This window comes from Gobius niger, assembly GCF_951799975.1.
Source record: "Gobius niger genome assembly, chromosome: 15".
Lineage (NCBI taxonomy): Eukaryota > Metazoa > Chordata > Actinopteri > Gobiiformes > Gobiidae > Gobius > Gobius niger.
Window position 1 is genome coordinate 20563056 of NC_136866.1, and position 27994 is coordinate 20591049.

Sequence of the window (27994 nt, forward strand, 5' to 3'; positions counted from 1 at the left end):
AGAGGAGAGGCCTGTCACTGCTGGCCGACCACGCTCTGCACCTCCGCGTCTCCAGTCCGTGAGGGGCCGCTCTCCTTCAGTGCGTCCGCCTGAGAGCCCTCCTCGTCGGTCACCCTCACCACAGTCTTGCCCCTGGCGTGGCCCTGCTCCAGCTTCAGGAAGGCCTGGGGCACCTGGGTGAACGGGAACTCCGCCTCCACCACCGGCAAGATCTGGAACCAGGAGGACACGTGAGAGTTCTACCAATGGGTTTTAAAAAACGGGCAGAAAAGAGCGACAGTTTGAGTGCAACACAGATCTACAAGAGCGCCCCCTACCACTGTTTCTCAGGACTGCGCTCCGGAGAGCTTCTGTGATGTGATTTTTTTATTTTTGGCAATTATTTACTTCCCTGGATTAAGTAAGGGATATTGTAAAGAAAACGCTGGTCATTATCAGGAAAAAAGGTACCGATAGGGCGAACCGGTCTTGTTTCGCCCTGAAAGTTCTATACATTATCCCGCTTATTAAACGGCTATTTGCCAACACAAAATAAACTTCATACACTTTCATGAAGGCAGCGGTCATTATGTTTTTCAGAGGTCCTAATGCAGAAAATAATGACCGGTAGAATGTTGGAAAATCCCATTCAAGTTAATGGAGCGTTCTACTTTGTGAAGAGCTGTATAATATCCATCCATCCATCTTCTTCCACTTGTCCGTTGCCGGGTCGTGGGGGCAGCTGTTGGAGCTTCCCAAATCACATTGCACCAGCCCCTTACGGCTCCTCCTGCAGGTGGTGGGTCCACGGGAGGACGGCCTCTTGATGAACCGGGCCTGTTGGTCGGTCTCTCATAAGGGGCTTCTGAACCGCTCTTTGTCTGACCCGTCACCTAGGACCTGTTTGCCATGGGAGACCCTACCAGGGGCACGAGGCCCCCAACACCAGAGCTCCAGGATCATTTGGGTGCTCAAACCCCTCCACCACGTTAAAGAGGGGGTATTATGCTTTTTTCAATCACATGGCACCAGTCTATAGCACACTACAATGATGATGCAACCTTCTGTTGGTCTGTAAATGCAGTAAATTAGAATAACTGCCTTGTATAAAATTGCTCTTTCAAAATGGCTGTAGCGAATGTCTTGAAATAGGCCTCTGTCTCTTTAAGAACCTCTGACCCTTTCCGACACGCCCCCTCCACACGCTGTCTGTGGCATCAGTGGGGAGGGGGTTCTGCTGAGGAGCAGTAGTTGGTTACTTGGCTGATGACGGAAGCTCGGAGGCGTCTCCAGGAGGTGGGGGCGTTCCTAGGAGGACTCAGGCAAACCTATCCCTAAAATGGCTGCCATCAGAGTTTTTACAGATTACTCAAAAATACGTGAATGTGCCAAGGCAACACTTCAGGCATGTTTTTAATGAGGGAATGACATAATAACATGATGTAAAGCTTGAAAAAGTATATTTTGCATAATACCCCCCCTTTAAGGTGGCGGTTCCAGGAGGGGAGCCATATAATAATGTAATATTATTTTGTTACCTATGGTAACGCTGCCTTGAGTTAAAACTTAGTTAAACCTAGTTATTCAGCGACTGTTTTATTTTATTCTGGTGTAATGATTATTGCCAAGTCAGTTTTGAGTGATTGATGGAGGAAGAAAATGGAAGCTGTAGCAGTGAAGCTTGTTGTGTGAATATCGAGAAATGGGAGTGGGATTAAATACATTTTCTTCTTCCCACTCCCTTTCAGGCAAAATTTGAGCTTGTTTTCTTTATGTTCAAATTAATGTTGATATGCCTTTGCCTGAAATAAATAAATAAATGAAAAATGAAATGAAAATCGTAAACACAGCTCAAAGTCCACTCATCCATTCATCGAGAGCTGCTGTCTGAAGGTTTTGCGGTGGCCTTCACATTCTACTGACCTAAACTGATTGAAGATCTGTGGATAAATCTCCAAAGAGCAGTGCGTGACAGACAGACCAGGAACCTCTCAGCTCTGGAAGACTTTAGTAAGGAAGAAAGGGCTAAAATTCCACAAACAAGAAAGACCCTTGGCTCCTAGACATGCCTTTAACCCTTGTGTCGCCTTCGCGGGTCATTTTGACCCGCTGGTATGTTCCGGGCATTTGGATGCAAGGTGACACAAGGGGGCGTGTGAGAGTGAGACGAGTGAGACTTTAGGTCAGACACCATGAGTGACAGTAACATGACGCTAAATACAGTGAGCTCTTTGTTTCCAGTAAAAAGGCTGAGGCCTCATTGCTCTTCAGTCACAGACTGAGAAGTGAAGAAGGAAGTCATGGAGCTTGTGCTATAGACAGAACTTCAGACTTCATGTAAGAGTCATATCATGTTTTGAAACTCAAATCTATAGTAAAAACATAATATACTGTATGGGAAAATTATTATTACATTTACAAAATTTGAACATCCTGTATCTAATCAAAAAAATAGTTAAAAAAAAAAAATACTCTCATTCTAAAAAAGAAAACCCAAACAAACCCTAACCATTTGTATCTGCTGTAAGGTCATGTTTGTTCCAGTTCCTCTGAGTCATGGTGGGTCATGGTGGACCATGACAGATGTGGACAGGACTGTAGTAGATCTACTTTAACTTTGAAGAAAATAGCTGCTATAGTAACTGTTGAAGAAATGAACCTCACAAGCTTCTTCTGTAACATCTGTCCACATCAGTCCTGCTGCACCACGACTCAGAGGAACTGGGACAAACATGACTCTACAGCAGATACAAATGACCTGGATTTGTTTTTTGATTAGATACACGATTTGTAATTGTAATAATAATTTTCCACACATGTTTCTACTACATATTTGAGTTTCAGAATAGGATATGACTCTTACATGCAGCAGAAGTCTGAAGTTCTGTCTAAAGCAGAAGCTCCATGACTTCCTTCTTCACTTCTCAGTCTGTGACAGAAGAGCAATGAGGCCTCAGCCTTTTTACTGCAAACAAAGAGCTCACTGTATTTCGCGTCATGTTACTGTCACTCATGGTGTCGGACCTAAAGTCTCACTCTGAAGAAAGTCAACTCACATTTACACTGAGAAGGTTGGAAGGACGCCCCCTTGTGTCACCTTGCATCCAAATGCCCGGAACACGACAGCGGGTCAATGACCCGCGAAGGCAACACAAGGGTTAAAGCTGTGATACTTGCCATATTTGGGGCTATGAGCTGTTAACTTTGCTCTGGCCATTTTAACAATGTTATTTTGAAAATAAAAATAAAACCAAAATGTTATAGGAATATCTCATCTGTAACTTCATGCCTTTTGGAGATCATTTCCTCCTGTGCTTCACTGTTCACATGAATAGACATTTTAAGACAAGAGAGATTCAACTAGTTGTCAATGGGCCCTGAACCTGCGTTGAGAACCTCATACTGCTTCATCCCCGTGTGTTGGAGAATGTGATGAGCCGGGACAATCCTGTGTCCGTCACCCTCAGAGCGGCCGCGCCGTGTTCCGGTCAGGCCGCTCTGGTCAGACCAGGAAGTGTTGCTTTAATCCGCCGCTTCCCGACACTGTTGTGATGCCACAGTTTGCCGTAAGCCCTCAGACAAAAGAGCTGAGGTCCCACGGGCTTTTGACTCATCAGCACTGTGAGCAAATCCACTCTCTCTGGCCTGGCGCCTGGACGCTCGCTACAAGAACTCACAGTATGAGTACTGGCGGGGAAAATAATATTTATATGTGATGGGTAAAAGAAAGGAGCTTTGAGGAGACAGGGCTGGGGAAGTCTGCTGCCACCACGACCACAGCATGGGTAAAACAGAAGATCATAAATGGATAGATGGACAAAACACACAAGGTCCTAAACACATGACATAATAGAACCTGTCTCTAATGAAAAACTACTCAAGAAAGGGCTTGTTTTGTTAGTACAATGTATCGGAAATCTCCAACATCAGGGTGATACACAAAGTCTATTATACAGTCCTGATCACAAGATTAAGTCCAAAACTTCAAGATGCAACAAGAAGAAATGGGAGTAAAAATTGTTTTGAATAAGCATTTCATTGAAAACAAGAAATAAACTGAAATAGTCTGTTTTTGCAGCTGATCAAAGGTTTAGGACCAAATTTCTTTAAAAGGCCGAATCTGTGTAAAAATGTTTTCAATAAAAGGTTCACTCTTTTTTTTGCGTAACTCCCTTTTCTTCTTGTTGCATATTAAAGTTCTACTTGGAACCTTTAAGATCCAACCATGCAAAATGTGAGTGTTATTAATTTCTCGACTGGTCTTAAACTTTTGATGGGGACCATATGGATACAGTTGGACAAATGTTAATACCCACTCTCTTCGTCCACAGCGGTTTATCGACTGAATGGACCTTGTTTGGATTTCATCACAAATGTCTGAGATTTGGCTGTGTCATCACTCTTGACTCCAGTTGACATCCATGGCCCGAGACCAAAAGAATGGTTTGGAATGATGGGTTTGAGAAATACGCATGGTTAGAGTCCAGCTGTATCCATGGACCTTGTTCGTCACCATTTCAAATGACACAACATGAGCTCCTCCGGGGTTAGGGGTCTGGATGCATCAGCTGTTGCCGAACATTCACCAAAACATGGCAGCTGTAATAGCAATCACTCATATTTATATTTCGTCCAAAATGGATCTGCGCTGGCTGTTACTATGGCAATACATACTTTTAAGTAGGTTTTAACAGTTACACTTATTTGTGAAAACAAGTCGTTTAAACCCGAATAAACCTGAGCAAACAATGCTGAGAAAGCACGAGCTGATTTCAGATGGGGATCCATTTGTTAGGGGATTACGGCAGGTACTGTCTTTGACTCTACAAAGAACCTTTGTGTCATGGGCTTCATCAACTTTATTACTCCTAAACGGAGAGTAAACTAAGGCTAGAGCTGACGGAGAGGGTGTTTAACAATAGACACCTCCCAGCGAGGCCAGATGAAAGGAGATTTGGGTCAAATTGAATGGACTTGTTGAGGGCGCAGCGCTTTTGCATAGGTTTTCATGACAGCCCGAGGCTTTGGCTGGGACACCAGGGTTTGTTGTTCTGACTCAGAATACAGTGTGCAGAGGACAGTCCAGTACCTTCCCAGAGTCCACCAGGGTCCGGACGTCATCCAGGGCGGGGCCGTCTGGGGCATAGAAGCCCCAGCGGTAGAACACTCCACTGGACAGCATGTTCTGAGGAGAGACAACCACGGCACGAGTCAGGAGTCTGAGACTGGAAATCTAATCATTGTTGCCATCAAGTTTTAGCCCAATGAAACAACTTTATAAATGATGATTAAATCTCAATACAAGGGGCTCAAAATGTTCTCACCAAGTACGGGACAAAAAGAAATAAAGAAATAAATTACATTCCAGGTACCACTTCATTATATCACCTTCCAAGTAGGCCTAGCAGGCCTAGGTGAAGATCAAATCTGGACTAACAAACAAAAGTAGCTCACGCACGGAATTTGCTTTAGTTTATGTACTCAAGTAAATACTATGGGAAGTACTATTCAAAGGTCTACTTGCAGCTTCAAAACATTGAAATAACTAGAAATAAATTTCAAGACGGGAACAAATCGTCCTCCTTGTCGTGAGTCGGTACATTAATGATATGTCACACGCACTGCCCCCTGCTGTTCTGGAGTCCCGTTATAAGGCTCATACAGCCAGTGTTGGGAAGTATATGTTTATATGTTTATACAGTTACTCTTTCATTTGGGTATTTAGAATGCAGCTACATTCTCAAATTCAAAGGAATATGTTGATTAATTATTTCATTTCAGTTTCATATTCATATTCATAACAATAAGGAAAAAAAGATCAAACAGTCGCGGAAAAGTCTAGCTCTATGTTGTTCTGGGCTGTGAGTGTTTGCAAAGTGCTTTTTTTTGCATTCCTATTATATAGTATGTCCTTAACAGGCCATGTAACAAGTGTTACCTATTTCTAATCATAAGCCATTTTCATGCATGAAAATAATGTAAATCAACACTACTTAAGTGAAGAACAGACAAACTGTGTGTCAACCCAGTGGTACTTGGTAGTATTCAGAGTCATTTGCAGTATCAGCTTTTGAAGAGTGTATTTTTTGTCCCCTCATCCCCTTGTGTTCAGACATAGTCCAGCAGAGGGCCGTGCAGCACCATGGGTCAGTGTGGTTGTGGTTTATCGTGTCTGGTGTCCAGGGCGTGACCAGTGTCCACTGCTCCATGAGCCTGAATACTGCTGCTCCCATGGACATAAACAAGCCCAGCGGAGCTGCTATCATCACACTCCATAACCCAACATTTACACAAGCACTAACCCCAGTATAGATGCAATCACTGCTAGATTGCATCTAAATGCAGAATGAATGTGACTGTAAATATATTTTCTGTGTGCATTTCAAAAGCCCTTCTAAGGACGGACATTGCAAATTTGCCATGGCTCTAAATGTTGTAGTGTGGCACATGTTGATTGTTCACACTTGTCCATATCAAATAAATAAATAACAAATGTTCCTCGGCCTGATAGAGCTGTCAGGTCGTGTCAGGCGACCACGCCCAGGAACAGCAGCTGAGGAGGATGGCAGACGCCCATCCAAGCATGGAAAAGGTTAATGAAGAGCACAAGGCTGACCTGTTTGTCTGATATAGAAGAACAAAACACATGAAATAAGCACATGTCTTGTTTGGGAGGTTTTAGTCAGAACAGTGCATTTTAATGAACACACATGGGACTCACGTATGTAAACACGCCATCGGCTCATCTTTGATTAAAATGACAGGCTATGAATGCTAATATGACCAAAAATATAAACCAATCAAATATAAACAACTAATCAACAACTAATTGATTATTGAAATAGGTGACACATGTTAGTATTGGATTCATAATTTTCTGGTTCACACAGACTTAAAAAGAGCAGAAACTACTTAATAAATATATAGTATTCTTTAGGAAAAACGCCTTTGTTTTTTTAAGTGAGGGTGTGTTTTATTGTAAATGTCCTAAATCTGATGCATCTATGTCTCAGGATTATTCTCTGATCAGAAGCAGACTGAGCTCCAGGTCCTCGAGTTTAAACCAGTTTGGAAATAAACTTTAATAAAGTCCGAGTCAGAGCCAGTGCAAAGCTCAGCCGCTGAACTCTGGAGATTCTTAGGTTTCAAATGTTCACACAAACTCATGCTTGTGTTCATGCGCAGCTTTGAGCCAAGGAAGTTCAGCATCAGAGACGTTTTTAAAACGTTAAGAGCCTCCTGCAAACACTCACTTCATCAGCACGTCCTCAGGCGGCGCCACTTTAGCTTTGCTATCGTTAATTGCCGCCCACGTGCATTCACAGGAGCTGCCAGTGATAATGACGTTTCAGTATTCTCCAGAACCAACACAATCCGTAAGTCGAAAGAGATACAAACTAAAAAAGGGGAAGTCCGGACCAAAACGAAACTTCTGTACATTTGTAAGTTCACAAGGTCAAAGATGTGTAGATCTCAGTCAGACATAGACCTCGGAAAAACTCATTGCACCACATAATATTGCAAAAAAAGGCAATTTGTCGATGTATTACGCAGACCTTTTTGAACATTTCAAATTCATTATTTTAAATCCACATAGACAATGTGGGCGGAGTGTGTTGCCCAAGGACACATCAGTAGTATATTCTAGTCAGAGCTGTGATGAACACTTAGATGGGTGAATTTGTCGTAGGAATGACTGAATCGAGTCCCAGCTGACTTATTTTCCCCCAGACCGTAAAGACTGTAAACCCTCCCGCAGCTGTACCGAGCGCAGACCTAATGCACTGGTGACATTTGGACGCTTTAATTCCAGATTTATGAACTCCCTGAAGGTTTTTCTCTCATCACGCGCAGCTCAAACCCAAATATGTGACGTGACCTGTCGTTACATGAAGTTCCCACACCCTTCACAGCACTGCGCCCATGTCACTGAGGATTACAGTTATTGGGGAGTCGTCTACGGCCGACACCCTGATCACTGTCGCAACAGCAAGAAACGCAATTACTAATGTCACCTTTAGAGATTCATTATAGGCGTGTCGCATTAGGGATTAGTGAGATATACAGTGGGAGGAAAAAGTAAGTACACCGTTAGGAATTTCTCACATTTCTGCCTAAATTGGTCATATAATGTAAAACTGTCGCTGCCCAACTTCACACCCACCTTTCCTTCAAAAACCTCAATGAACAATTCCAGTCTGGCTTCTGTTCCCTCCATAGCACTGAAAATGCCCTCCTCAAAATCACCGACGACCTTCTTCTCTCTGCTGACCCCCGGTTCACTATCCACCCTTGATCTCAATGCTGCCTTTGACACCATTTCACACTGCATCCCCGTGGACAGACTTTCCTCCATCTGCATCACAAGCACTCCACTCTCCTGGTTCCGCTCCTACCATTCAGACCGCTCCCAGTTCATCCAGCTCAAGTCTTTCACCTCACATCCCTGTCACTTCAGGTGTCCCTCAGGGTTCTGTCCTTGGCCCCTTGCTGTTTATAATTTATCTTCTCCCCTGCTACACAGATGACACCCAGTTCTACATCTTGAACAAACCGAACGTTATATCCAACACGAAAAAAAAGTCCAGGTAGAATGACATTAGTAAGAAAATATTCTTTTAATTAGGCCTTAAACATTCAACATGCCCATTTTTCTGATAGCAGGCCAGAGCATTGGGGCAGTGCAAGGCTGCAATAAGTTCGCCATTTCCAAACCCATTGAATATGATTCTGTGACCTGCTTTTGGGTAACAAGGCTGCATGTAATGATCAATCATGTGACTTTCAATCAAAATGAAATATGTACATTTTAGAGTAGAAACTCACATAGCTCATGCTCCAGTTGGAAATGAGTCTGAAAGTAAGTGTATGTAAGGAAGGGTCAGAAGCAGTGATCCTTTTCCCTTTGGGGCTACTAAGCATTTAGGGCATGACACATTTACAAGTTTGTAGGAGAGGTCCACTCTAGTCTCTATGTGACGTTCTGTAGTACTGTCCCACCCTAGTACAGGCGAGCGTCAGTGTGAACATCTCGTCACACAGGCAAAGTCTGAGAGATGGCCATCTAAGGGTGAGGTGGAGGATTTTATTTCATTAAATATTTTCATGTGGATTTTAAGGGTTGGAGATAAAGCATCTATCACAATAAGTTTCATTATACCACGGTCAGTGAGAATTCAAAGGCTAACCCGTGTGCATTATGTTCGTAAAACCGCACACATTGTACGGGAGTTAAATCACTGGGATATCACTCCACTGCGGGCATCGCCATAGCAACGCATAACACTGCTGAATCAGATAAACGCTTCATTAGCTAATGTTCGGTGATGAGTCGGTTGACTCGACAAGTGACTGACAGGAACAAATGAAATGGGTTTTTTTGGGTTTAATTTCAACATTTTTGGCCAAGACAAAACTTTTGATGAATGGGAAGTACAGGAGAGTAAGCAGCTAGGTTGAAAACGGGTAAGGCACTATTCATTATTTTCAGACGTACATTAAATGATCCCTGCATTTAACCCTTGTGTCATCCTTTAATTTTCTTACATTCTCCACCCTAGTGTACAAAATGTTTACGACTAAAAACAGCCATAAAATCGTCATACATTAATTTTTTCTTTTACTTTTTTGCATAAATCTCTTGACCTACTTGATGACTTTCCAAAAATACCACACATTCAATAATTTTATGAATTTGAACCCTTTAAAGGCCAAGTTTATTTTGTAAACTTTACAAAATGTCCAACTAAAAAACATAAAAACTTGAATATTTTCTGAAAAATAGATAGTACAGAGCCGGGGCTTTGGTGGATTTTAGGGCCTCTGATGAGTCAAAGTTGAGACAAAAATTTACTCAGCAGCATTTGTAGTTTTTCTGTAGTGAGAGATTTACAACTTTCCATACGTTTCACCACCCCAGTGTACAAAAATGTACATGCCTAAAAACATTTAAAAAAATAAATAATCTCCATACAGTCAGATTTTCATATACTTTGTTTTGGCACACACATATATCTGTATATATACATATATACATACATATTGTACTAGCTGAGACCCGGCCGAGTCTCCACATGTGATATTCTGAGGTTATGAGTTTTTACAAAAAAATATCTACTATAGTCCCTATAACCCGTCACTCAGTATAGCTGTAGACCCGCAATAAGTAGACCAGTGGTTCCCAACCCATTCCAAAAACTATGGCCACTACAAATTTATAAAAGAATGAATGCTAAAAATAATTTCAAACAAACTGCAATTGGAGTGTTTGATGCACCTGTACTCCTTTCTTATATACTACAACGACAATATGTTCGCTAAACTCGGGGAATAGAATTCAAGAGACAGTGTAATATTTCTGGATAAATATTAGGGGTTCAGCTCTCACGGTTTGGTTCACGGTGCAGGACCCGTGGTTTGGTGCATCACGGTGCAAGTACAATCTAAAAAAATAATAATAAGTTGGTTTTGAAATGAAATAGCCTAATGATCGTTATTAGACTTTATTTATAATCTTAGAATAAAATTGGCAATGCTTTCAAAGCTGCTTTATAATAAAATGTACCTCTGGGCTCACAATACGTGAAAGCAAAATAGAAAAGAAATGGTACGGCAGCAAAGTAAAAAAAACAACACAGTGCAGGCCATGCGCTGGTTAAGTGGTAGTTTCATTTTCGCTTTCCGCACACAGAGGCTAAAGCACTCATGTTTGGCCAGGTGTTGGGCCACATTCTGGGTGTACTTTTGTTCGGAGACAAAGCTTTGGAGACGGAATACGGCCAGGATTGGATCTTACGCATTTGTCTGCGCCTCTGACATTACGCAGCACTGGATCTATAATGAACCACAGCCACGGTCACTGCAGGAGAAACTTAAACAAAGACGTGCAGATGTCATGTGTTTTGGAGGATGTAACTGTACCTGTGCGGTAGGGATGGGTACCGTTTGTTTTTTTCCGATACCAAGTACTTTAACGATACCTGCTTTTCGGTTCCGGTGCCTTAACGGTACTTTTTTCGATACCTATGTTATTTTAATTCAAAAATAACGTGTATTAAAAGTATAGTTCAGGAAAAAATCCTAAAACGGCACAGCAGAAGCTACACAGGAGCAGCAGCGTCGCCTGTGACTTCGTGTTTTGAGCACAATTTCCACTTAAGCAGTAATAAAAAGAAAGAAAGGACGTTATTACCTCTTAAGCTGCAGAGACAGGACAGATCCACATCAGGACATGGTTTTCTTTCAGCTAAACTTTTCTAAACACACTGCGCTGTTCGACGAAGCGAAAGCAACTTCACACGTCAAAGATCCTTATATGGTGTGAGCGCTCACTCTGCCACTGACAATTTACCAAAACTGGACCAACAATGTCTAATACAGAGTGAGCGCTCACTTTCAACAAACAACAAACAATCTTTGATATTCCTGTCGCTGCAGCTGCTGTAAAGTTGTAAACAAGAGCACGTAAACTCAGCCTCCGGGTCTGTCGCTAAAGGTAAAGACGTCTTTCTTGTTGTCACTGCTCTTTTTTGCTTTTCAGTTTGACTAAAAGCTCAAGTTTCTTATTCAGTCCTGGTTTAGTCCTGGTTCATAACTGATTTTATTTAGCTCTGGGTTTTACAACCGGTGTAGTCCACGTCCTGGCTCAGTCCTGCTCAGTCCTGAGTCTGACGCAGACCGCGGCTCTGCCATCTCTAATACAGAAGTTTAGCAAGTTATAGCTTTGCTTCGCTATAAGTTAGGCTACATCTATGAAATATATCTTTGCTTCGCTCCATTTGCGCTGAAGCCGCTCAGTACCTGCACACGTTCATGTTGCTTTTTTAAGACTCGCTGAGGGTCATATATTGACGTTTGGAGAAAAAAAGAACCGGAAGTTGGCACCGAAAGAATTACAATTTTTCGATACCGCCTCCGACCAAAGCTTTTCGGTCGGTTCCCAGTAGGAACCGTTTAACGGTGCCCATCCCTACTGTGCGGAGCGTCTACAGTTGCAGTTTAGCGGCGAGTGACGATGACACACATCGCCCTGTTTGGATGCACACACGCACGGCAGTCAGATCTCGTGCACTCGCGTTGTTGTGATGCTGGGTTGTCATCGGACAGCAGCACCGCGGTCCATATGGACCCGTGGCCAATGCCCGCGGCCAGTGGGACCGTCACGTGGTGGCCCCTGGCCAATGTCCGCGAGCGGAGGGACCGCCACGTGGGGGCCGCCCGCGGATTTCTGGGAAATAAGCATGGCGGCGCCCATGGAGCTTAAGCCCCGCCCTACTCGCGATTGCGTTTTATATTATAGATTTATTATTATTATTAAATTATTTTTCCATACACAATGAAGGCTTATTTTAGATATAAAATATATTTTTATCATTTTCCTGGAGAAATGGTGAAGTATATTGTTCTAATTAGGTTTAAAAAGGTTTTCAGCCTCGCCGCTCTCGACCCGAAAGCCCCTTTCGATCGATCTAACTAGAGTCACTTCCTGTCAGTGTCCAATAAGGAAGTGAAACTACAATCACAAAAAATGTCAAACTAACAAAAAAACTATGCTAACTACGTTTTAGCAAAAAAAAAATGTGGCTTATGTGTCATATGCACTTTAAACTAGAGCTAAAAGTTCTCATTTAAACCCTGAATAAAATTCTAATACTAAATGCATTCAGTGTGAAATGTACAATCTGATGACTGGTGATCGACCAGATGGAAAGTAGCAGTAACGTTTTCATTTGTTTGGCTTAGCCTAGTGGCATCAGTTAGCACCTGATATTTTTCTCTTAAAATTCTCAACAAAATGAACTGATATCAATGCCAACAATACAGTCACACGTGTTCTGTTTGTACTGGACTCATGGATATATCTGGAGGTATTTTAAAGACCAGTTTTAACATTGTTTGGTGCTTTGAATGTCTAGTAATTTGTTTATGCTGTTTATACTTAACTTCAATTACAACAAATCACAAATTAGACCTTTTATTACAATAATTTATCAAGGTGAACATGGTCAAACCAATTAAATTACTATAATGTTGTTCTGCAATCAGTCCCTCCAGGATTTTGCGGGCATTTTTTGTGATTGTTGCGGGGTAAAATGACTGATTTCGCGGGCCATTTTTCCAAAAGTTGCGATAAAAAGTTAAAACAATATATTTTTACTTTAAAAAATTACTTTTCTTTGTATTTGACATCAGTTTCAACCAAAGAGACTCTGGGGAATAATAAGACTTAAAATATCAGTTATTTTAGATAATTGTAAAAGTTGCGAAGGAATTTGATGTTGCGTTAATAGTTGCGATCGCAACATCGCGGAATCCTGGAGGGACGGTGCAATGTAGATAAAACAACGCAGATGGAAAAAGACACAAAAGTTTCCTACAGCAAATATAATATAGAAGGTAAATTCTAAATTAAACTCAATACCTATAAAATGTATCGAGAATCAAGTTTTATTTTCAGCATCGAAATAGAGATACATACAGTAGATATCTATCTTATGGGCTTTATTATCAGACCCATTACATTGGCTCTTACATCAATGTGTACTTCCCCAATGGTTACCTTACCTGTAGGGCCTTGTTGTGCAGCGTACAGCCTGCCTGGATGCCTCCACTCAGCAGCCCACTGTGGTCAGTGCTGGACAGCAGGGGGGTCACCAGAGTTACGTACTTGGATCCAGACCAGGGCTTGAGCAGAGCCAGGGCCCACTGCTCTGTCTCTCCTCCCACGTTGTCCAGGATCATGTCAAACCTGGGGAGTCGGACACAAGAGTCAGCACACCCACAAGACCGCAACAGACCTCTTCTATCAACCCCCTGGTCTCCTGAAGATGAGGTGTAACAATGGGAGTGCAAATCAATGGCAAATGGGTACATTTAGATAAAGACGTAGTGACTAGTTAGACACTGATGCTGTTTCTGCAGTGGGTTCAAAATGACCAAATGTATATAAGCACCATGTTTATGACAATCAACAAAACAACTAAATCAAATCAAGACAAGATGAGCCCTTTATTTAGCATCTTTCTTTTGGACGATGACACAATTTGATTTAAACACAAAATGCTGTTGAATTATTATTGTCACCACCTCAGGATTTTTGTACAAAATTATATAATCCTTTGACCAAATCTCTCTGTTTTGTAGCAATGGAATTTTTAATGCCCAAATACTTCATTTGAATGCCACAATTAATGAAAAAGTAAATACAAATCGGTGCACAGTTGACATGGTAAAAATTGCTGAGCAATGAAAGAAATTGTTATTTAAAGGGACTAGACGGAGTTAAAAAATGTTAAAATGGTATTTTCTGCCCCTACCTGCTCCAGCAATGTCCTAATGTGTAGAATGAGCATCTGCCGCTAAAATCCTGCACTGTCACTCAAAAGTTGTTACTTCGGGCTGTCACGCATGAGCTTAATAAAGAAACTGCAGTTACCCGTTACAGGTGGCAGTAGCGAGTATATAAATGACAACTTCCATTTAGTCCCTCTAATGCCAGTCTGAATCCAATTTGATGCTTTTTAGTGCTTTTTAGTTTTAATAACTAAAATTCTATGATACAGTCGACCGGGGTTTCCCACGGCGCTTTAGGCGGCCGCCCTAAACAACACCGGTAAAATATATACAGTATATATAATATTCTGTGTTTCAGTTAACAATATGAACTGTAAATGTAAAGCAGGGTGATGGAGAATTATTCAGAGTTAATTCAGCCATAGCACATTACTTTCGAACCTTATCATATTGTACTGTCGAATGGGGAACATTCAGGCGCCGACCTTCTACATGACTTGTGGCCTAGTCAACGTGGCACATTGTCCGAGAGGTAGACTGTTAGTGCCTACGTGTAACCGAGGCTATATAGCTCTCTTCATGTGGAAGTATCCCCAGACTCTGAATGATCAATGCTCTGAACACTGTATTGACTGTTCAAATGTCTCCAGGCCTGTAATACCGTAATAAACTTCTTCCATGTAAGACATCCAGACTGTGTCCCGTCTCTCCATCCACATCCCCTCCGGACTCCTTTAGTATTTCCCTAACACAGGTTACAACAGTCAGTGACTGCAATAACACAGTCTTGATGGGGCCTAAATAATAAATATTAGACTATATATTAGGACTACTACACAGCTACTACAAAGCGCGGCTGATCCCGGCCGATCGCATTAGAAAAATGTTCTCTCTTCGCAGCTCGTTACAGTTTCCAAGAGAGTTGTGTCCTATAGGTAAGATTGCTTTCATATGAGTGCGCCAAGAACTTTAGGGCTATAAAATGGGATTAGTTATTATTATTATTAGTGTTTAAACCACGCGAGTCCAGTGAGACTGGAGCAAAACCTGAAGTGGCTCCTCCTGGGACTGTCCCTGAGTTAGAGCCTCTCTGTGCAGAATGCAGAGCTATAGTTTCTCCGTTTGCACAAATTCTTTGCACATGTTTTTGTTGTTAAAAGTGCACAAAATCCTCTCATGTAAGATGGAGTTTGGCCCTTTATTTGTGTTGTTCCAGATGTTTTTTTCATTTCATCAAAAAGTAATTGTTTAATGTAGTAAACCAATATTATAACTGAATATCCATCCATTTCTCCATCCATTTACTTACGCTTTATTCGGGTCGGGTCGCGGAGGCAGCAGTCTCAGCAGAGATGCCCAAAATTACCGATCCATGCAGTCGCACACCTCCGCCAGCTGTTCTGGGGGGACCCTGAGGCAACACCAGGCCAGCTCGGAGACACAGTCTGACCAGCGTGCCCTGGGCCTTCCACGAGGCCTTGTCCCACTAGGACATGCCAAGAAGCCACCTCAGCTCCTGTTGACGTGAAGGAGCAGCGACTCTACTTCAAGCTCCTCACGAGTAATTGAGCTCCTCACTCGATCTCGAAGGGTGCGCCCACCCACCCTGCAAAGGAAGGAAGGCTCATTTCGGCCCTTTGTATCTGCGATCTTGTCCTTTCAGTCATTACCCAAATCTCATGACCATAGGTGAGGGTGGGAACGTAGATCTATCGGTAAATCGAGAGCTTTGCCCCCGACTCAGCTCCCTCTTCACCACGACAGACCGATACAGCGACCGCATCACTGCTGACGCCGCACTGATCCGTCTGTTGATCTCATGCTCCATCCGTCTCTCACTCCTGAACACGACACCGAGATACTTTAACTCCTCCACTTGAGGCAAGAACTCTCCACCGTAGAGAGGGAAGACACGCACCTCCCACAAAATCTGAAAAGCGTGCCGGACCGAGAGAGTACCAAGACAAAAAGAAAAAAGGTCTACACAGCTCACTTAGCTCCCAAGCAGGAAAGTTTATTCCTTCATCAGACTGATGAAGAGCCAAGATGCCCGAAACGTCACCTAGGTGTAAGCAATAAATAAACTTTCCTGCTTGGGAGCTAAGTGAGGTCTGCACAGCTGTCTGCACAACTGTGCAGACCTTTTTTCTTGTTCTCTAAAGACTCTCCACCGACCTAGAGAGGGGATGCCGCCTTTTTCCGGTGGAGAACCATGGCCTCAGATTTGGAGGTGCTGATCCTCATCCCGGCCGCTTCACACTCGACTGCAAACCGTCCCAGACCACGCTGAAGGTCCTGATTTGATGAAGCCAACAGAACAACATCATCTGCAAACAGCAGAGATGAGATCCTGAGGTTCCCAAACAGGACACCCTCCGGCCCCTGGCTGCGCCTAGAAATTCTGTCCATAAAGGTAATGAACAGAACCGGTGACAAAGGGCAGCCCTGGCGGCGACCAACACGCACAGGGAACAGGTCTGACTTACTGCCGGCAATGCGAACCAAGCTCCTGCTGCGGTCATACAGGGAACGGACAGTCCTTAGCAGAGGGCCCCGGACCCCATACTCCCGGAGCACCCCCCACAGGGCACGACAAGGGACACGGTCAATCGCTTATAACCAGGATTTGACCGTAATTCGACCTTAACTCGGTCCTAATTGGACCGAGGCTAATTTATGCTCTTCGTTCAAAACGTAACGGATGGACATGCATGGAGATTTCTGTCCGTCTCCTACGAGATTCTGTCTGTGCGCTCCGTTGGTCATAGCAACATAACAGTACATGAGCTAACCGCTGGGGGGGTGCTACTGCACACAGCTCAAGAGGTGTATCAGAACAAACGACTAAACTTTTTAAGTGTTTACAACCATTTTCTTGACTCTTCTTCAGTAATTGTGATCTAAAAAACAATGCGAATGTCGCCACATTTCTTCTCCTTGTTTGTATTTTCTGAAGCACGTCCAGCACCCTCTGGTGGCAGGTTTCGTTAACACAGGCTGAACATTACGAACATGTGAAATCATAAATGCAGTGACAGTTATCTACGTATGAAATCAGAGCATAAATGAGCCTTAAAGCTGTTCCATTATTTAAAAAACATTCCGTACTTGTCCATTGCCTGCAGCTGCTCGTGCACATCTCCCGCTGTGTAGTCCACCACCTCGTCCGCCCCCAGCCCTCGAACAAGGCCCTCGGCGTTCTGAGAGCAGGTCACGGTCACATGTGCGCCCCAAGCTTTCAACAACTGCACCCACACATGGGGAGAAGATCACTTTGACTTACACGCAGGCAGCCAGGATCAATACTGAGCGAGAGGCACTTACCTGTATAGAGAATGTTCCCACTCCTCCAGAGGCGCCAGTGATCAGGACTCTGCCGGGAGAGAACACAAACACGGCTCATTCAGGCCGGCACAGCGCCCAGGGGGGAAGGAGGCTTTGGAGTTGGCTCAACTAGAACCACAAGGGAGAGCAGGCCGGCTGGCAGAGAGGCCAATTAGGACAGAACTAGACAGGAGCTATCTGAAAAGGATCTTATTACATTGGTACGAAAATGGAATCTCAACCACAGGGCGCCCCGAGCCAAAGAGGTAACAACTGACAACTAAAACAGAATAGTGTGGAATACATAAAATACAATCACATGTCTTATGTGCAGCGTGTGTGCACATAAGTGTGTTTTGGTCCATAACTTTTACAGTAAAATTGTTGAGGTATGTCATTGTTTGTTAAGAAATTTAGATTGAAGGTGAGTTTTAATGACATTCAAACTTCAATTGTTTTCCAAATAAATTTTACATTTTTTTCATTCACAGAAGTCTTTGCCAAATTCTGATTTAATCAAACATCCAGTTGAATAAATTTATAGTTTCATGTTGACTCAAACGCTGCCCGCCAGCTTTGAGTAAAATTATCTACTAGAGATGTCGCAAAAAATGCTTTACACAAAATGTTGTATAGGACTACTATCTCATGTTTCCTTGAGCCATTTTTTGCATTGTGTTATAGAAATTGGTGTGGAGAATTGAGGCTTCCCCGTCATGTTGTGAGCAAGTCAAATCACAGTCAAGTGTGAGCTCTCAGAAGAAGCAGATAGCTTTAATTATTCCAAAAATAACAACGGAAAAATACTGAGTCAGGATGTCAGCTCTAAGAAAATTGAGGTATCACCCACCGCTAATGTCACAGCACTCATTCTCGGCTTCTGTTTCTATCATTGGCAACACTTACATGTTCAGAAAAATCTGATCACTGGAGAAAACAGATACCCGATAATCAGATCTAATTAATTTACATTCAGAAATCAGAGAATCCAAAACTCTGGGTTCTACAGGATTTGGATTTTTAGAGCAACTGAAATATTTCCCTGCCCCTCCCTTCAGTCAGGCCCAGCTGCAGAACCAGGTAGAGAATGCTTGCGCCTCAATATTTGGACATGCTAGGTCTGTGCTTTCCGCTATAGTAACTGTATTATTTAAAAAAAGATAATTTCCAATGTTTTCCTCAAACTCCAAACAATGAGCTGTTACAAGTGCTAGACTTGTCTGTTAAAAAGCAGAATGATGACAGAGATCGGCTCAACTCAAAATAAGGTCCCTATTCATTGAAAACAATGTTTGATTACTCTTCAGTAAAAGCATATTTTTTGCTGGACTGATGGATCTGAATGTCCTTTTTCAAAAGTAAACCCTGAGCGAGTAGAGTGCGTTTATGTTGAAGTACCTTTTGTTGGGTGCCGTCTCTGCACACAGCCCTCCAGCGTTGACCAGAGCAGACAGAGCCGTGTTGGCCACATATGGGATGGACGCGGCCTCAGCGTGGCTCACTGACTGGGGCTTGTGTGAAACCTAAGAAAAGAAAGGATACTCACACTAATATCGACGTATGGGAAGATTTCACTACTCATCACAAAAATATAGGCCTGGAAAAGGTTTTTGAGCATGTGGGGGGTATGTTTGAGTTACTTTGTTGCAGTGGAATAAATGAGCTATGCCCTTCAGTACAGACATTTACAGACACAAATGTATGAAAAGCAGACATTTGTGAAAAACTACCTTTGTGCTCTGCATTGAATTCTAAAGTCTTTTTAGATGCTTCTATCTCATCCCTAACGATTAACAATTTAAAATTCACATGTTATAGTTGTTTGGAAACAAAATCAGAAAAAGGGCCGTTTAAGTAATGGAAGTAAGGAACTTTTGCACAATAAATGTTCAGTATCTGGATGGTTTTCAGACAAGGGTTTAAAGACATTCAGCTGGCTTGGGCTGTATAACATTATGGGCACAGTTTGTGGTGCATTAATGCGATTCCACCCCTGCTCCTGCTCAGTCACAGATCGACTGTCAGAGCTGCTCCATGCTTCTTTACTCTCCTGCTGTTTCTGCCGCCTAAGCACAGCAGACATATTGTGAAAGGAAAAGCGCCTTTCAGCGGCAAAACAGACTTCACCACAGCACAGTGAAAATAAGCCGTTTCTATTCAACATTGTCTCACTTCACTGCGCTTCAGCCTCACTTCGTCTGTGAATATTAAAAGGTGCAATATGCAACTTTTATGTGGAAAAACATTGATATTTGTGCATAATTTACCTTTTCAGGACCATCACGGTGGCCTCTATAACTCTCCAGGATAAATCGTTTTCTAGGTTCTCTGGTGAGAGAGTCCACCAGCAGTGACAACCTACCAGAAACTCTAAAAACAATAGATCCTGGAGCATCATAGGCGCCACTGTGAAAATGAAGGCGAAATAAAGGCCGTTAAAGGTCACTGAGATACGCACAAATAAAAAGTCCCATAAAAAGTTGCATGATGCACCTTTAAGACAACTGTCATCAAATAATATTGAAGGGCTCAAGTCACTCTTTTAAAACCGTGCCTGTCAGGTGAAGTGTTGCAGTATTTCTGAGTTCAAAAACACAACTTGTGCCATCTGGGCTGATGTGTTTGAATACTGGCCAATCACGTGGTGTGTTGGGAATGGGCGGATGTAACATTTGCCGGAAAAAAAAGCAGTTTTATCGATACTAATTAACAACACAGCAATGATGCTGTGTTGACACAGACACAAACAAAATATTGAATAGATTTGATATGGTAGCAGTTTGTTGTTTTTGACTCTTGCCTGTGATTGGCTAAAATGCACTTGATCTAATCAGCAGCAAAGCGTCGTCCTAAAACGATTTAAACCGGAGCGATCCCAAATTGATAATGTGCTCTAATGAATTGTTGTTCATGCCCAGGATCTGCAGTTATTCGCCCAGGCCCAGGGTGTGACATTGGCTGGGTCTGTCTCTGTCGGCTCGACATTGGTTATGCTCGTCTATTAAAATCTATTACCCTCTGCCAAAGCACATTTAAACGCAATGTGATGTGAGTGTGGAAATATATATAAATATATATATATATATATATATATATATATATAAATATATATATATATATATATATAATTTTAAACACACATTAACGCAAAGGAGCACCACTTGATGACATCAGCGGGTGGAGGCAAGTGTTTACAGCTCTTGAGAAAGAGACTGGCTGAATAAGCAGGATATAAACATAATGAACCATCCAGATGTGTAGAAACTGAAAGCTTTTCCTTGTTAATAATCCGACAGAATCAGAATTGGTTTTATTGACATTGAACAGGTTCACAATGTCCCCTCCTGGAACCGCCACCTTTAACGTGGTGGAGGGGTTTAAGCACCCGAATGATCCTAGGAGCTCTGTTGTCGGGGACTTCGTGCCCCTGGTAGGGTCTCCCAGGGCAAACAGGTCCTAGGTGACGGGTCAGACAAAGAGCGGTTCAGAAGCCCCTTATGAGAGACCAACAGGCCCGTTTAATCGTGAGGCCGTCCTTCTGTGGACCCACCACTTGCAGGAGGAGCCATAAGGGGCTGGTGCAATGTGATTTGGGCAGCTCTAACAGCTGCCCCCACGACCCGGCAACGGACAAGTGGAAGAAGATGGATGGATGGAGGTTCACAATGTAGGAATTTTCTTAAGAGCAACATGAAACATAAAACGTAAATAATAACTATAAAAACTTAAAGCCTTAAAGAGGGGGTATTATGCTTTTTTCAATCACATGGCACCAGTCTATAGCACACTACAATGATGACGAAACCTTCTGTTGGTCTGTAAATGCAGTAAATTGGAATAACTGCCTTGTATAAAATTGCTCTCTCAAAATGGCTGTTGCGAATGTCTTGAAATTAGGCCTCTGTCTTTTTAAGAACCTCTGACCCTTTCCGACACGCCCCCTCCACACGCTGTCTGTGGCATCAGTGGGGAGGGGGTTCTGCTGAGGAGCATTGGTTGGTTACTCGGCTGGTGACGAAAGCTCGGAGGCGTCTCCAGAAGGCGTTCCTAGGAGGACTCAGGCAAACCTATCCCTAAAATGGCTGCCATCAGAGCTTTTACAGATTACTCAAAAATACATGAATGTGCCAAGGCAACACTTCAGAGGGAATGACATAATAACATGATGTAAGCTTGAAAAAGTTGATTTTGCATAATACCACCCCTTTAAAAAGGGCATACATAAAGTAGATAAAAAACAAATGTGATAAAAAAAATAAAAAAAACAAGCGCGTCTTATCAAGCCCCAGTGGCGGACTGCAGTAAAGTGGCCCTACACTTCCAGACCCACGGTAAAGTCTGTCTATTTTCACCGATGTCACGGCACAAGCACAGCATTGTGGCCAGCAGCAAACTCCATCTATCTCCACGACCTGTTTCACTGAAGGAATTTTCAAGGATCTGCCAGAGTTTCTCCGTCTTGTGTCCTCTTTGTAGCCGTTAGCGATAGCCCACGTGTCCACACAAATAACTTAACAAATTAGCAACAGTCCATCGTCTAAAACAGCGCGACTCATCTCTGTCTCCTTCACCCGAGCCTCTCACTCAGTTTAGTAAGCTTTGAATATCACATAAAAACAAATTATTTAAACTGCATTTATCTGCACTCTCTCGTCTTCGTACATGCTTCTGCGCTGACTTCCGGGTCAAATTTATCCCGATTGACCTCTGAGCGATCCCATAATTCATTGCGCCAATTGAGATTACGACTTCGCTTATTCAGATGAGAGGGGTTAGTCAGTCCTCAGCGTTGTGTGTAATGAAGTACTGATCTATCAAAGCTCACCTCGTACTCCGACAGTGTGATGAACTCGGCCAGGCTGCCCTGCTTCCATGGGGGCACGGCGGCCCACACCTGCAGCACACGGGGAGGGGAGGGTTAGAACTGTCGAGGCATATTTTATAACTATCAAATATAACTTGTGAGGTTTGTGACGTGCATCATGTTTTTTTTCCATTCAGTACCAGTACTTTAAGGGCACTTTGTTAACAATACAGTTCCTGAACAGTAACATTTTTGGAGTATGGGACAACCAAGTCACTATCTTCAGTGCTGCCTCAGGCCCATCAGGCTTCTAAACTTGGTATGAGCATGCTGAATGTTTATGTTTACTGTCGGCGATCCTGCACATGTGCATAATGCTGAAGGGCAAAAGCCTCACTTCCACAATCAACACAAGCCGCTCAAACATCATTTTAAGACATCTGCCAGCAATACAGTCGCATGACAGACCAGCTAACAAACTGAAACTGAAAGAGCTGACTCATTTAGATCATCCTTGTGCCGAGGATCACGAGGTCAAGCACAAAACGGACTGCTGCAATCGAAAAGCCCGTGTGATCCGCACCAAATACTACAGCCACAACATCATAAAAAAACATGCACATGACATTAAACTAACAAAAGTTACTCTGAATACTTAAAGGTGCATTATGCAACTTTTTACGCAAAAAAAATATTGAGTGTATTTGACCTTGTAGGGACCCAGTGGCTGTATGAGTTGTCAGCATGGTGCCTTTACTTTTCATCACAGTGGTCCCTCCAATGCTCCAGAATCAATTGTTTTGTAGTGAAAAACAAACAAAACAATTAATCCTGTGATAGCATGAGGGACCCCTAATGCAGCCACTGGGTCACTACAAGGTCAAATACGCACAAATATCAACTTTTAATATTAACATTAAAAGTTGCATAATGCACCTTTAAGTCTAAATTTTCACGGAAAGAAGTTTACCAATAACACTTATGCTATTTATTTATTGTCAAAATCAGCACTTAAATATGACTAAAATCACCAAGCTTCACAAAAGAAGACAGAGGCGGCGAAACCATCCCCACAATTTGGACCTGTTGTACATTTAGAAAGAGCTTGTTTCAAAAGCCTGATCTGTGGCTGGACTGTCCTCACTTTTTCAGCACGGGAACATCTACTATGCCAGGCTTAGCAGACACGATGTAGGCATTTGATGGTAGTAAACTCTTTTGTGTTGGTGGATGTGGAGCTCTAATAACATGAAGTGAGTAAATTCAATCATGGGATGTGTGTGTTTCAGTCTCATTCTAATCACTGTGAGCTGTTGCGTTCTTAGTTTAATCTGATTGAAATTCATGAAACTTTATGCTCCTCTTCTTCTTTCGTTAGTTTTTACTAGAACATCTTGCTACAAATAGAAATACTTCATACAGGAGCAGGACTCCCAAGCCTCCACAGCTTTTCCATCTGCTCCTCTTGATCCACAAACAAACCTATCATGCTAACCCTTCATCACGCTGCTGCCTTTACCTACCAAGATCTGAGCAAACATTCAGTAAACAATAACTCCCTTCTCTTTATGTCTCTCCTTGTTGTAATATGTATTTGTGTGTATTTGGATATCATTGCATTGCTGTAAGGACCCACCTCGTCTCCAGGAGCAAAGTGTGCGACCTCGGATCCACAGTCCACCACCACGCCGGACACATCCCGCCCCAGCACCAGGGGGAACGCACTACTGTCGCCCGGGGAGAAGGGGTCTCTCCTTAGCTTCAACAACTTGGCTCCGTAGCCACCTAGACAGCAGAGAAACAGCAGCAAAAAAATGATACAATGCAGAAAGCACAACAGTATGATTAGATACTGTATTTGTATGTACAGTATATAGGACTGTGAATACAAACCATAAAGTAATTTAAATTAGGTAACAGCAAGATGTCCTGGGTCTCTATTGGGCTTATTCTGAATAAGCTCTAACATGGATTCTCTCTTTAAAACAAATATAAACTAGTGTAAATCATTATATTGAAAGATTGTAAATTCCTAAGCTTAATAGTTTTTTTTGTCATATCAAATTTGTTTTTTCTGTTGTTTTCTTTTTTTACAGTCCTCCTCAACTTTAAACGGTGCCACACAAAAGCTCAGAGTGAGGCCTTATACTATTGTACTAATGTGTGGAACAGTCGACTTGAGGACCTGTAGTCTTTGAAGAACTTTTTTTAATTAGTGGAAACCCAACCCATTAGCTTGACTTTCACATGTTTTAACTTTTGTTTATATATATTTGACAGTGCCCTTGGGGGCTATTTGTGCAATTGTATGTCATACACTATGGGCAGTTTATGTTGGAAGTGCAAGTGTAAAGTTACACACTTCCAGCTCGAGCTATTGCTGGTCTAAAGTATGCACTGGCTACTTCTAGCTGTTGGGCCAAAACCTGGGGCATGAAGTTTAATGCGTGTGTGTCTGTGCTCCACAAAGCAATCTGCCAGCTGCATATACAACCAGGGGTCTCATTCAAAAGACTGTGTGCGAGACTCTGCCTATAAGAGTACGTACGAAACCCAAACTTCACATACTGAGAGAAAATAAAATGGGATTGCACTGCAGGCCTCCATTTCACCATATAAGGACATGCAAAGTAACTACTGAATGAGATTTACCTAAACATGAGGCCATGAGAGGGTTTTACCAAGACTCTGGGAGCAGCGAAGGAGGGGCCTCACACCACAGCAGAGGGAACATGTTACCGCTGCTTCTTTCATCACGAACACTGCACCGTGCAGTGCTTCACCAATAAAACGCTTGGAAATACATGTTTACAGCGTAAATAATATTTAGACGCTGATTGTGATACTTGCTGTTCACGGAGCTCAAACGTCTGAAACTACGGAATAAGCTTGATGGGCTCTTAATCACTCAGATATTGTTGCTTAAACTCGCTGTATGTGCAGTCGGGGTTTTAGGACAGACAGCGGTTCGTGGCATGAATGAGGAGCAGTGTCCGAGTGGTGTGAGAGAGAGGGAGGTAATGGAGCTGCAGCGTCTAGAGAGAAGGCACAAGACCATTCAGAGCTGAATGGACTTGTGCCTTGGACCAGCGCGCTCCGGTGTCTGCATGAGCGTGCACGTCTTTGAGCATCAGAGATTACAGCAATTTATTTTGTCAAAGTATAGAAACTAAAGATTTAAACACTTTACACAAAGCCTATGGCACCAAACTTGATTTCACTGCCCCTCGCTGATTTCCCTCGCTTCTCCTCGCATCTATGCAGCGTTTCTGAAAAGTGTGTACGACGTAAGGTAGACACAGACATCGTGTGGTGGTGCGTAATGTTTCACGTTGATTTCTATAAATACCACCTTTGGCACAGAACGTGCAGAACTCCTGGTTGTGTTTGAGGATCACACTTACTCAAATGAGACAAAACTTCTGGGGTGATCCTGAGTGACCTAAACGTTAAGCATCATAGGAGATTTTTAAGACAAAGCTGCCACCAAGAAGTAACTAACTTCTGCTGCGCATATGGTCCACATCAGATCTGGGGCCTCATGTATAAAGCTTGCTTATGCCTTACGCATGGTGTAAGCTGCCCTCTGTGCCAAACATGGCATTTATTAAACTCCTACTTGGCTTTGAATTTTGTTTATCTCCACGTCAGCTCTGACCCTGGCTTACATGCAAAGACAGGAGTCAAGGCTGAAGTCAAGGGGAAAAGGTGACACACGTGAGAGGAGGTGAGGTGGAGACAGACGAGGAAATGTTGGATTGTATTTTCTTCCATTTTAAATCCTATGCAAAATAAAAATTAAACTTCTGTGTCTGTGCAGCTCTTATGTGGAGAGGCAGTTCATTCCACAGTTTCAGAGCTGCAACAGAGAAAGCCCTGTCCCCTTCGTACAAGAAGCTCAGACAAATACAGAGGAGTAGCGCCATGGAGACATTTAATAACAACAAGTAGAAGCTCAAACCTTATCCTATAATACACAGGAAGCCAATGTAGAGCAGCTAACACAGGGGTGATGTGCTGTTGCTTTTTGGTCACTGTGAGGAGACGGGCAGCTGCGTTTTGATCCCCCTGGAGGCGAAGAATTGAACGCTGACCAAGACCAATGTACACAGAATTACAATAATCAAGTCGCGAAGTTATAAAAGCATGAATGGCTTTCTCAAAGTCACAGGCAGGTAGATAATTTTTCACCTTGCTTGGAGTTTTAAGGTGGAAAATGCTTGATTTGACAACATGAAATATGTTTCTCAAATTTAAATTCAGTGTCTACAAACACACCGAGATCCTTGCAAAAGGGTGACAGAAGGAGGCCAGAGGGCCAATGGCGCTGTCACCATTGACTAGAACATTTGAATCAGAATTTCCAAATATTAAAATTTCTGTCTTATCTTTGTTTAGACTTAAAAGTTTGGTCGATCCATATTTTTTTAAAAATAATTATTGTTGAAATTGTTCAAAACTAGTAAATATTACAAAAAAATATCTAAATAATGTTATGTAATAATGTGCACCGACCAAACTATGTGTTTCCTGATGATCATGAAACACATAGTTTGGTCCCACAGCCGCTGTCTGTGGCGGGTGTAGTGTTGAGGTCGTGTCTTGGTTTGGCTACACAGATGCTTAACATCTTGGACTATGGTTGTGTCATTCAGCCTGGGTCTATGGGGGAATTCAAGGGGTATTAGATAAACAAGTTCATAATTCTTTTTCAGAATCTTTTTCAGAATTGTTTTTATTATAACGGTTTGTACTCAGTCTTTGTTCTGAAATGATGACATTCATCCAGAGAACTCTGCAGAAAGGTGCACCTTCACTTGACATCAGCAGGTGAGGGCAAGCATTTGGAGCTGGTGTGTTATTGAGAAGGACACAGTTATAACAATGGATTACTCTTATGTTACTCATGTATTATTATGAAACAAAACAACACTCCAGCTACATGAGGGAGAATACTGTTTGCAAGTGGACGCTGTCAGTCCAGCCTGACTTACCCCTCATGGCCAAGTCCAGCGGGTTGAGACTTGTGGCGTAGACTTTGACGTGCACATCGGTGGGAGAGAACACAGCGGGGGTAGTGATCTCCTCTGTGTACCTCAACACGGCGTTTGTCCCGTACTGATCAATGACCCATGCGGACATACAGCTCTGCAGCCTGTGGGACGAGATGCTAAACGCTCTCCTAAAGCTCGGCTTCTTCGATAAAGTCCTGCACAGACGCGGGGAGAGGAAATACAACAACCGAGCAGACGCCATGATCCCCTAAAGGCCTCGTATATCACGCTTTCACAAGGAACTAGCTCCCACCAAGGTCAGTGTTGTTGTTACTCAACGGGACATACTAGTGGGGCAGCAGGTGTTAGCTTAGCCGCTTGCTAGGCTAACTCCAAGCAGGCTGCAAAAATATTCTGCAGTATTATTGAAATAAATTTGCGACACGTGTCAGCAATGCAAACCGGAGAACCGTGTCTATAAATGCAACGCGCAGAAGGAGAACTACATGAAATATTTGCGGGAAATGGTCAATAATGAGGTTAAGGTTTCCTAGCTGCTGTGGTTAGCAGTGGCTAACAGCTGACGGTAGCGCAGGAGCCA

At 42.8% G+C, this 27994-nt stretch overlaps 1 protein-coding gene across 1 annotated transcript; it reads right to left on the minus strand.

The window, feature by feature from the left end:
- Nucleotides 1–14: 14 nt before the first annotated feature.
- LOC306975372 (reticulon-4-interacting protein 1 homolog, mitochondrial-like) lies at nucleotides 15–27994 on the minus strand (the record flags this gene model as incomplete). The annotated part of the gene is made up of 9 exons (XM_079572883.1): nucleotides 27394–27994; nucleotides 24036–24184; nucleotides 22421–22489; nucleotides 18994–19118; nucleotides 17596–17644; nucleotides 17380–17516; nucleotides 13543–13726; nucleotides 5069–5164; nucleotides 15–212 (listed from the first exon to the last, which is right to left on the minus strand). The coding sequence occupies exons 1-9, from the start codon at nucleotides 27653–27655 to the stop codon at nucleotides 15–17; spliced, it is 1269 nt and encodes a 422-aa protein (XP_079429009.1). The 5' UTR covers nucleotides 27656–27994.